Raw genomic sequence first — 11,131 nt, forward strand, 5'->3', positions numbered from 1 at the left:
GTTTCCACTGCTCAACAACACATCTGCTGCAGCTGCAAACAACTACCGGTCCTGGAAATGAGCAGATTGGTTGGGTTCATTATTTAGACGCAGCAGATTGGGTTAAAGATTGGATTTGAGTGAGCTGAAGACCTGAAGCTGGGAGCTAATTTGGACACTTTTGTGTACTGGTGTTCAAGTCAATTTCATGTAACATTCTTAGAAAATGGTCTTGGTGGACTCAGTGTATAACATTGCTCACTTTGGACATGGTAATCCGGGTTCATCCCTGCTCAGGGTGAGTGTTAACATCCAGTCGGTTCCTTTGGCAAGGCCCTTGATGCCATTTGATGATTCCCAGGCACTGCTGGTCCCAAGCCTGGATAAAAATGGGTGCATGCATAAACAAAAAGCGCTTGCAAAGACAAGGTCAGAGGAAATCGGAGAATAAAAATGAAATTAGAGTCCAACTTCACGAAACATAAACAAGTTACAAGCGAGAGACCAGAGAGCAAAAAAAACAACAATGATGAGATCGAGAGGTCTAGAAAACAACACTTGCGCATGAGCGGCAAACGAGGTCAATAATCCGACAGAGACTTGGGGTTTAGGAAGTCCTTAAACTTGATGAACGCATTGGCAGCAGGTGTGCACGCTGGAGGGAAAGCGCTCCTCTGTCACCTGCTGGAGACAAACGAAAACGGGATCATGACTTCATTCGGTCCGACGTGAGGCCATCGTTGTGCCATTACCTTGCCCACGGCTCGCCAATTGACATTGAAGCAGCATTACAAAATTGCTGCCTGGCTTGAGGATTTTCTCTCCCCGACTGCATGGTTGTCACACTGCTCCAACGTGTCGTACAATTGACGCTTCAGTTTGATGAGCCTCATAATCTTCCGCTTGAAGCCTTTGAATGACCCAAAGTCGATATGGGTAAACCTTTATTGCTGCCTGAATCCGCACTGAATCAAGCTTTGGGTGATGCTGATTTCCACTGCAGCACCCCCCCCCCCCCCTAGGATTTCCTTGGCTTTTTGAAAACGCCTGCTGTAAGAGTTTGGTGATTTTCATCTGTGGTGGGAGCAGGAGGCCCACTGATGAGTAGCTTGTCAAGAACAGAGCCTCTTTGGAGAAACTTGCATGGGATAGCGTAAATTGTTTCGTATTGGAGCAGTGTGAAATCGATCTATAAGAAAATGCATGAAAAAAATACTACAAGAAACAATTTAAATCACAGTGCATCAGATCCTCAAACTGCAACTGTTCACACCTCCTGCATGTATGACACTCCTCCCCCAGCTATAAATTCGTGCTTGAACTGAGGTTCTCTCAAACGACTCACGCACTGCGCTCTCTCACAAACAAGGACAAGAATGCAGGCTGCCATGCCGAGGCGCATGCCACAGAGAAGCATTCTGCTCGTGCTCCTCTTCGTCTCCGGTGTCTGCACCAAAAAGCTGCTCCAAGGCTCCAACCATGACAATGATGATGATGATGATGATGAGGAGGAGGACGGCAAGGATGGGGCACCCTGGCTGGAGAATTTCCCGAGCGCACGGTGCATGTCCCGTTGCTTAAGTTTGCACAGCGCGGCAACACTGCAGGTAAACTCAGTTTTCCTAAAAAACTGAATTTCAACTGCACTTGAGTCAGCATTTGTCTTCTTGTTGTCGTCTTGAAACTTATTGCTGTTGTGAATGTGTACAGTATATTTCTTTTTTTGCACTGAAATACAACGTGGTATATTTGGATAGGCCACTGTTTTTTGAGGTCGAAAAGAACCCCACAACAATGATATTATCCTATACTGTACGCCACACGACTGTATAGTTTGACACCTTTGATTTATTATTGCTGCATTGAAAATTTGATGTTACACTTCACTTTAAGGCAAGGGGTCTCAAACTCTGGTCCTCGAGGGCCGCTTTCCTGCTTGTTTTCCGTCTCTCCCTGCTGCAACACACCTGATTCAAATGATCAGGCCTGTTTGGGAATGAATGTTGACAAAAAAAAAAAAATTGAATGGCATTCATATCAAGATGGTCAAGTTGGCTCAGTTCATCAACAAATTTGTCCTTCCAATCATCAACAAGCCACCGTTTCCAAGCAATTACATAATTCTAAAAGGATCTGACTCGACGAATGAGGCAGCCAGTGCCCCTTGAATTGTGCTTTTTGATGTTTTGGGGGCGGGGGGCGGGGGGGGGGGAATTTATTGTCAAATAGACTTTCAGTGAAATTATATTCAAGGGTTCGAGTTATGATGTCTAGATTGAATGGATTGAATGTAATGTATATAAATATACTTTTTGGTCCTGTAGTATTTGGACATTGACATTTATTATGAATTCATATACACACCCGCAATGAATATGAAACAACAAAAAAATCAAAATAGGATTAAAATGTGGGTTATCAACTTTAATTTGAGACTAAAAAAAAGACACGTTTCGAAACTCCGCCATGTTATACCTTCATTTTCGAGCCAAATATCATACATAAATCAAAGTAGATTTAGCATTGCACTCTGATCACAAGCGATAATCTGACGAGCAGTTGCTTCCTCGGGCGTTTTAATTTCCGAATGATTTACTCTCATTCTTCCACATTTCACTGGCGTGATGACAGATGAGGTGCTTTATCACATGAGGCTCACTGAAGTTTAATAAAGAACTCCAAGTACAAAAAGTTTCACAATCTGGTTATCGTTTTTTAGGACAAAAAAAAAAAAAAAAAAAAAAAAAAGCTTAAACAAAAGAAAATCTGTACCTGTCAATCATCGCTCGTGATTTATAAAACACCCATCATCTTCTCCCATCGTGTAATTCATTACCGAAAACGTTACACAGTCGTACAAATTCTTTTTGTGCTTCGTTCTGCAACACAGTGGCGGTCGTGACATTTCTTGTGTAATTCTTTCTTTCTGTCTCCTTCCGGAACAACGTATCGCTATCCTGGTGCCATAGGCACAAAGAGTGCACAAAGGTAGGTCCTTTTTGGGCAGTACATTTACTTCAGGCAATTCAGCTGAAGATTTAGCGGGCCAGCTGATGCCGTTTGAGATGTCAGCGTACAAGAGCTTTTTCGGACAAACGATTCAGTTCCAACTTGCAGTTTGTCGGGGCGTTTGAATGACATTTGTTAAAGGATTGGTCCACAGAAAAAGTGTTCCATAGTCGGGCGATCGCTCACTATGCTGATGTCTGCCTTGGACATTTTTGAAGCATTGTTAAAAGTCGACAAACGCAAACGTCCTCGGATCATTTCTTTAGAAAACATCAGGCAAAAACCACTTCCGAGAGAGAACATGAACTGAAGAGGGCAAAAAAACGATAAGGACGCAGTTTAAAGTTAAATGACCATCATTTTTATTCTTTACTCTCGTCTTTTTTTTTAATTACCCACATCTCTCATTTATCATGAAATAATCTAATTGTAACACGTATTTGTTACGTATTTTGATGCATTTTTTTGCTTCATCTCATTCATGTCTGAATTTTGCGGGGCTTGGAACGGATTAGGGCATTTACATGGAAAACGCGTCTCTCCTTACAACATTTTCTCGGAAAGAAATTTCTTCCAGAACACATTATTTTCGTAAGTCGAGGTACCACTATACTTTAAAATCTTTTTTTTTTTTTCATGTCTCCCTGGACGGCTGCCACTGCTTCAAAACTAAGACTCCAACTCGTAAAGAGTATTCTACACCGTGGTTAAGAAAATGACCAACTACTCAAATGCGTTCTTTTGAGGAAAGAAATTTGCATACTCTGGTCTTCCACCCAAGGGCACAGAACATGAGTCATGGCGTCTCCACTCTCCGGCTCGAGCTAATGTGCAATTTCCTCCTTGCAATACAAATGAAGACTTCGATTCAACTCTGCTCAATAGACTAATGTCAAATGGGAGCGGTCCTCCAGCTCGGCCAAAAAAGTTCCTCCTTTTACTCGCGGGAAAGCAGGAACAGAGTGATTGATTTCATCTGGAAATGGGGCAGAAAAGGAAGCATCGCTGGGATTTGCTGAGCCGGTGACGGCACAAGAAGTGGCAATGTCATTCTCTATTAGCGAGGCGATTTCTTTTCGAGGCCCGCAACGGGACGATGAGAGATGACAGGCCAAGCGTCGCGTTGTCAAGTGGACAGCGCTGTGCTTCATGCGTATGCAGTCAGCCAATTATAACTCCAACTCTAAAAAAATGACTCCCGAGGTTATCTATCTAGACTTGTGGATAACAAACTTTTTTTTTTACATCAAGTACCACCTCAAAAAAATACAGAGCTCTCCAAGTACCACTGTAATTATTCACCTTAAATAACAGTAGCGTAGTAGGACCAAGTAGTCATCATTCATCAAAACGAGGCAGATATAAAATCATTGGAGGGCGCAGTAACGTGCTTGGAATTGAAACGGATTTACATGGGGCAGGAGAAGTGAACCAATCTCTTTTTTTCGTCAATGGACGCTAAGAGCTTCTTGTTTAATTTTAAACTTAACTTAGAGCAAACACGTGCACTTTCTTAGCATGATGTCTCTGATCCACCTCTATCATCTCGAACTGCTTCAAACTACAACGTGTATGCTGGAATAGTGGTTACGATTGCATGACTGTCCGTTTCTTATGTGTTGTGTTACATTGCCAAATTTTGTTATTTTGGTTGGTTCAGAGACGTCACCATCACAGCATGCATGACATCACGGATATGAGCAAGAAATGCATTTGGTGCCATCTTGTGGCACTTTGGTGTCCCAAGCAACTATGATGAAGTCAGTTGCAAAAATTTGAGATCCGAGCGCTGTAAGCACTGAACTCAACTCACTTCACAACAAGGAGCAGAGGCTTCAATTTTAATGCCACTCTCAGTGAGACGTTGACTGTCAAATTAAAGATCAATCCAAGAGAATTACATCACATCACTTTGGTTTAACTTGCTTAATGCTAACACGTAATAGGAAAGACCGTAGACTGGCGACTAAATACCATCTTTGTGGAGACATTATAATGCTTTCATCAATGGATATTTTCACTCAGATGGCGCAGCGCCGCCAAGTCAGATAATACAACAATACTCACAGGCATATGTGCTTTATCCTCTGCGAAGAAAGATTATTTTATTGCGACTTACTGAGTAGTTGAGACTGGCTTCATGCACAGTCTACCCATCCATCCATTTTGAACTGCTTATCGGTGGCCAAAGCGCACACACCAGATGGAGAAGCACAATGTCCATTGAAGTGAAGCAAAGTGGACATTAAGTCAACCCCCCCGGAAACTAATATTTCACTCCCATCCCTTCAACAGTGCCTGGAGCCCTGTGAAGATTCCTGGTCCACGAAAAGGAAGAGCAATTGCAAAGAATTCTGTGAGGTAAATGCATCATAATATTGTCCATCCTTTTGGCGCACTCTGCGCAAAATTGTTGAAACGGTCGATGATGTAGCGATTGTCATCCACCCCCTTTTTGTATTCAAGAAATTGTTTGGCGTGAACCGCTGGGAATGTGTGGCCAGCTGCGAGTTCCTTCAGACGCTGATGCAGGTGAAGCAAGGCGGCTGTCCGCCTCCGCACAGGGCCACTGGCTTTGCGGCCGCCTGTGTCGACAGCTGTCATCGCGATGCAGAATGCCCAGCTCAGAAAAAGTGCTGCTCCAACGACTGCGGTCACACATGCCAATCTCCGCAAGACCTTTACAAAGGTGAGTGCGACACGCCTGCGTGGACCATCTGTGAGGAACCGTTGACGTCTGGAAAAGATTTGTAATTGCCGATACAGAATCAGGCCCAGTGGACAATGTCAGATTGCTATTAATGCCTTCGTCACATCCCGGCTGGATTACTGTAATGCACTTTATTTTGGAGTCAGCCAATCCTCCATGAAGCGTCTCCAGTTGGTCCAGAATGCTGCTGCTCGCCTCTTGACTGGTACTCATAAGAGGGAGCACATAACGCCTACTCTGGCATCCCTTCACTGGCTTCCTCTACATTTTAGAGTTCTTTTTAAGATCCTATTATTTGTTTTCAAATCTTTAAATGGCCTCGTTCCACCTTACCTCTCTGAGCTCATCTGCCCCTACACACCTGACCGGTGCCTCAGGTCTGCGGACCAGACACTATTAGAAGTACCAAGAACGAAGCGGAGGCTCAGAGGGGACCGGGCCTTTTCCGTTGCCAGTTCCTCTCTCTGGAATGACCTCCCACTGAACATTCGGCAAGCCCCTTCGCTTCCCATCTTTAAAACTCATCTCAAAACTCATTTGTATTCTTTGGCTTTTGACTCAGACTTGATCTTAGTTTGACTGTTTTTGTGCTCCATGTCCAGCACTTTGTATTCAGCGGTGGTTGTTTTAAAGTGCTCTAGAAACACAGTTGAGTTAATTTTGAAATGTCTTGGTTGTAATTCCCATCCAAGCAATCAAAGCAACAGACTACTTTAGATTCCCACTGATTTGTGTTTTGAAGCCTCGTTTATCAAATATTGTACTGTACTTTTAATGCTGTTTAATGGCTCCCATTAATCTCCCAGGGGTTCCCCTGAAACCGAGAAAGGAGCTGAACTTTGAGGAGGTTGCCCCCGGCCATCTGGAGGTGAACTGGTCCTCCAGGTTCAATGTATCCGCAGAGCCTGTGGTCTACATCCTGCAGACAAGGTGGAACTTTGGCATTCAGCCCAGCGATGATGCTGCCGTTTCCTGGCATGTGGTTGCACAGGTTCGTGGGCCGCTTTCCCCATGTGAGGCTTCACGTTGTGTCCAACCACAGTCCATGTTGTTGTTGTTTTTTGAACCCAACACCACACTTGTTACTTGTTAGACCACAGAGCAGAGAGCCCGATTGTACAACATCCGACCAGGCCGCTGGTACCAGTTCAGAGTTGCAGCTGTCAATACTCACGGAACCCGAGGTTTCACCACTGCTAGTCGACACATTCGTTCCAGCAGAGGTCAGCAGCCTTTTGAATGTTTGTTAGCTCTGTTGTTCAAATACATGTTAAAGTCCCTGTAAAAAAAAAAAGTCTTTTAAATTTAAACCCTGCAGAATTTCAATGAGCTAGCTAACAAACGGCTAGCTAGCTAACATCATATCATAATTATGCGACTGCAGGAGATACACTATTCATTTCTTATAGTTTATAAACGATGTACACTCTAAATGGAGTTTTGCCATGACAAGATTAAGAGACCACCTCATCATTTTCCTATCTTGTAAATTTCACATCTCCATCCTTAGACCCCTCTCGCCCTCCCGCACCAACTGAGCTGAGAGTGACCAACATAATGTTTGCATCGGGCCACTCGGTGCAGGTCCAACTCGAGTGGAGCATGCCTGAAGACCTCGATGTCCCCGTTCACCACTACAAGGTTAGCTGGACCTGGACCGCTATTGGTCGGCCCGCCGCTTCCTCCTTGACCAAGAGGAAGAAGCGAGTAAGTGAGGTAAGGGCCGCTGCAACCACTTTGGTTCTGCAAATGGACAAATAACGACATAAGACCACGAGTGCTCTTCTGCACAGAGGCAGGTGGTGCTCGGCGACATGCGGTCCGACCGGATGTATCGTGTGGAAGTCCAGGCTGTGTCCTACTGGAAACAATCTCAGCTGAAAGGACCTCGGGCCATCGTCCACGTCAGCACTCAGCACAGTATGTACAACATGTATGCTCTGTTTGCTAGGATTATTGTGACTCATGCTGATGCATCGCCTCGGAAGGATATTTTACGTTGTATCCGTATTAAAGATGCCAGCGCCACACTGAATTCTTCCACGGCCGATGTCCTGCATGTGGGGACACCCTTCTATCAAAATGGGCAGCTTCAGGTTCATATTTACTGGCAGAGCAGCACAGGTGTGTATTAAGTGCATGATGCATTTTTCAGGGGCAAATATGCGAAATGTTATTGATGAAACAGTCACATGCATTGACGCATACGCGCTCATTTCATGGAAGAACAAAGTGTCAAAATGAGTCGTAGCGAGAGTTTCCAGTTTTTATGATCATAAATGAATAAAATAATGAATAAAACACTTTTTTGCGTGTGAAATGTTTACCATGCATTTAAAAAGAGGGTTTCTATAACTTTCAATGTGATTTCAGTGTGTGAGAGGGGTATTTTAAATTGCATTAACATTTATTTTTTTCATGCAATTTACACTTTCTGATCGTCTTCTTTGTGTAGACCCTTCAGTTGAATACTACAAGATCCAGTGGGTACCACAGTATTGCGAGCACAAACAAAACACTGTGAGAGAGAAGACCAGCACACAGGTTACATACCATTTCTAAAAGTTTATCTACATTTTGGGGGCGGCCAGTGATTAGCACGACCGCGTCACAGTGCAGAGGCGCAGGGTTCAAATCCAGCCCCGGCCTCCCTGTCTGGAGTTTGCATGTGCTCTCCGTGCCTGCATGGGTTTTCTCTGAGTGCTCCGGTTTCCTTCCACATTCCAAAAACATGCATCTAAATTGTCCCTAGGTGTGAGTGTGAATGGCTGTTCGTCTCTGTGTGCCCTGCGATTGGCTGGCAACCGGATCAGGGTGTCCCCCGCCTACTGTCCGAAGACAGCTGGGATAGGCTCCACCATTGCCCCGCGACCCTCCCAAGGATAAGCGGATTAGAAAATGGATGGATGTTATGTAGAAAAAAATGATTTGGTTGTTTGGTCATGGTTGAGCATCACAATGGGAAATCTAGTTGGATGAGGAAATGCGTAGCCAATAAGCTATAAGTGAATTTTGTGCATTGGCTTGATCCTAGGAGACCTTCACCAACCTGCAGGGTCTGCTCTTCTCCTGTAAATACAAAGTCCGACTGCAGCCTGTCAGCAGGACCAGTCGGCAGCCAGTCAAGAGTGTCTACTTCGTTACGCCTTCCTGTTCTGCCATCCGAGCCAAGAGTCCAAGACCCATTGCCTGTCATGGAGAAAGCCGTAAGGGAGCTTTCTGTAAGAAGCATATTCAAGCATCAGTTCGGTTATCATTACAACTAATGATGGACAAGTGAAGCTTCATGAAGCATTTGTGATAGTTTTTGACTCCTCCCTCCATGGCACTCTTGATTTAAAGATGCAGTGCAATTTTAATACATTTCCACTGCACTAAACTTCATATTTAGACCAAGAGCACCATCTGGAGGAGTCAAAAAATATCGCAAGTGTTTCATGAAGCTTCGTTTCCCCATCACAAATCACAACCCCCATCAAAAGAGCAAAATCACTAAGCATAGCTACCTTCACCATGTGTTATCCATTTAAACTCAGCGGGGGGCTCTCAAACGTTTCAGGTCCAGGGACCCCTAAGAGGTGTGAACATGTTCCAGGGACGCCCCCCCCCCCCCCCATAATCCTTACACCAATTAAAAATAACTACCATGTTGGGCTGCAGCCATCGAATACTTTTAGAAAGGAGTATTCTACTGGTTGTCCCTTCGATTAATCTGATAAAATAAATTTGTCTTATATTAAATTCAATAAAATGATTGAAAGTATACCAGCATCCCAACTGGTAGCTAACTAGGCAATAGCTAACGATATTTTTGTTACCGTTAGTTTGTGATTGTAGCCGCACTATTGTGTAAGCCAGTTGTGCTTTGCAGCAGACACAGTTGTAGCTTCTTTCTTAAAGTGTGAAATAATTCAAAATGTTGGACATTCTTTGTCTTTTATGGACTATTTCCTCCGGATTAGTCTCCATTGCGCCCACTAATTTCAACACGGAATAGTGCACGTGTCCGCAGTAACATTAGCCCATGCGGAGAAATGATCCATATGAAGCTCCGAGGCAGAGATTTTGTGTTGTGTTGGCCTTTTTTTTAAAAATAATAATCATAAAAAGATGTAATTTTCTAAGTTAAAGTTTTCATGTTATTTTATTAGTCAAAGTTTAACAAGGGAAGAAAGCCATATTTTAACATGCCTTTTGTGCTAGAGGGAAAAAAAAAGATACTCTCCCTGAAATTTTTTATTTTTTTTTTATCTTTTGTTCAAAATCTTTATTTTTAAATGAATAAAGTCTATTACATTGTTCATGCAGGGATGTCAGATTCGTGTGCTGATACATCACGTTCGTATCAATGCTTTTAATAGGCCCAAAGCTCAGAAGGGGAGGTGGAAATTATTGGTCGCCAATCTCCATATGTAGGTTTGGAAGTTTTTTTTTCATGTTTTTTTTCTAATACGACTTACTGTGTATTGGTCATTTTGCAGACCCTCTCGCGCACCGCCATCCGATAACCCCCGTAGTGTAATGTCAGGACTGCACCCCCACTGTGGTCTGTGAACAGTTCACTTGAGTGCTTCCTGCTGTGCACACATAACACTGTATTGTACACACGGAAGCACTATGCAGAATGAATTGTGCTTTCAGACTTGATCACAACTTGAATCTCTTTTTCCAGTGACTCCTCAGAAGGCTTTGATCAAACCAACCAACCTGACAGTTACCTTCAAGGTCCGTGGCAGTAACCTGACTGCAGTCTTCAACTGGCATGTGCCCGCCGGACCATCTCGGCGTCAATTGACTGGTTACCAGGTGACCCTGGTGGAGGTCATGCCAACCAATCGACTCAGAGATGACAACATCTCCCATTCGCAGATCTTAACCCCGGTCAGTACTTGAGCACAAGCACGTGGGTTGTTCCACCATTGGACTTTTCCTATACTCCGCCCCAAAAGGGGATAATATAGGAAAATTTGATTCGTTTCACATTAAAATCAAATCTAATTTTATTTAGTTCACTGGAGCATATTCAGCAATATTTTGTAACTCTATAGCTATGTTTGTTCTTGACAAATTAGCTTTGCGGCTAGCACGCAATCGTCGACATTGATTTACAACCCTGATAATGTAATTTGAGTTACGGGGATATGAAAAATGAGTATTCAAATAAAATGATGTTATTTAACTGTAAAGTATTAATTTTACCGTATTTTGAAATCGATTTTTTTCCAACTGGCTGAGTGCCTGTGACAGGGTCTTGCCAAACACTGCAAAAACCATATGACATACATCTCATAAAAATTGTACTGTTGATGAGTGAGAAGGATGAGTCAAATGATGTGGTTTGTTACCTTTTTCTTGAAAATGTAACAATACAATAACCAATGTATAGTCAGTTAAAAAAAACAAAAAACTTGGTTCCCAAGTTGTCCTCCAATT

The 11,131-nt window shown here is 43.4% G+C and overlaps 1 protein-coding gene across 1 annotated transcript; it reads left to right on the plus strand.

The window, feature by feature from the left end:
- Positions 1–1,367: 1,367 nt before the first annotated feature.
- LOC109507769 (anosmin-1-like) lies at positions 1,368–10,525 on the plus strand (the record flags this gene model as incomplete). Its single annotated transcript, XM_019857418.1, has 12 exons — positions 1,368–1,540; positions 2,910–2,967; positions 5,284–5,349; positions 5,455–5,677; positions 6,505–6,689; positions 6,792–6,921; positions 7,209–7,414; positions 7,492–7,618; positions 7,715–7,822; positions 8,154–8,242; positions 8,733–8,904; positions 10,371–10,525. Coding segments are annotated over exons 1-12 (1,692 nt in total), but the record flags the coding sequence as incomplete, so codon positions are not given.
- Between the last annotated feature and the right edge of the window lie 606 nt (positions 10,526–11,131).

Source organism: Hippocampus comes, unplaced genomic scaffold (genome assembly GCF_001891065.2).
Source record: "Hippocampus comes isolate QL1 unplaced genomic scaffold, H_comes_QL1_v1.1 scaffold256, whole genome shotgun sequence".
Classification (NCBI taxonomy): Eukaryota; Metazoa; Chordata; class Actinopteri; order Syngnathiformes; family Syngnathidae; genus Hippocampus; species Hippocampus comes.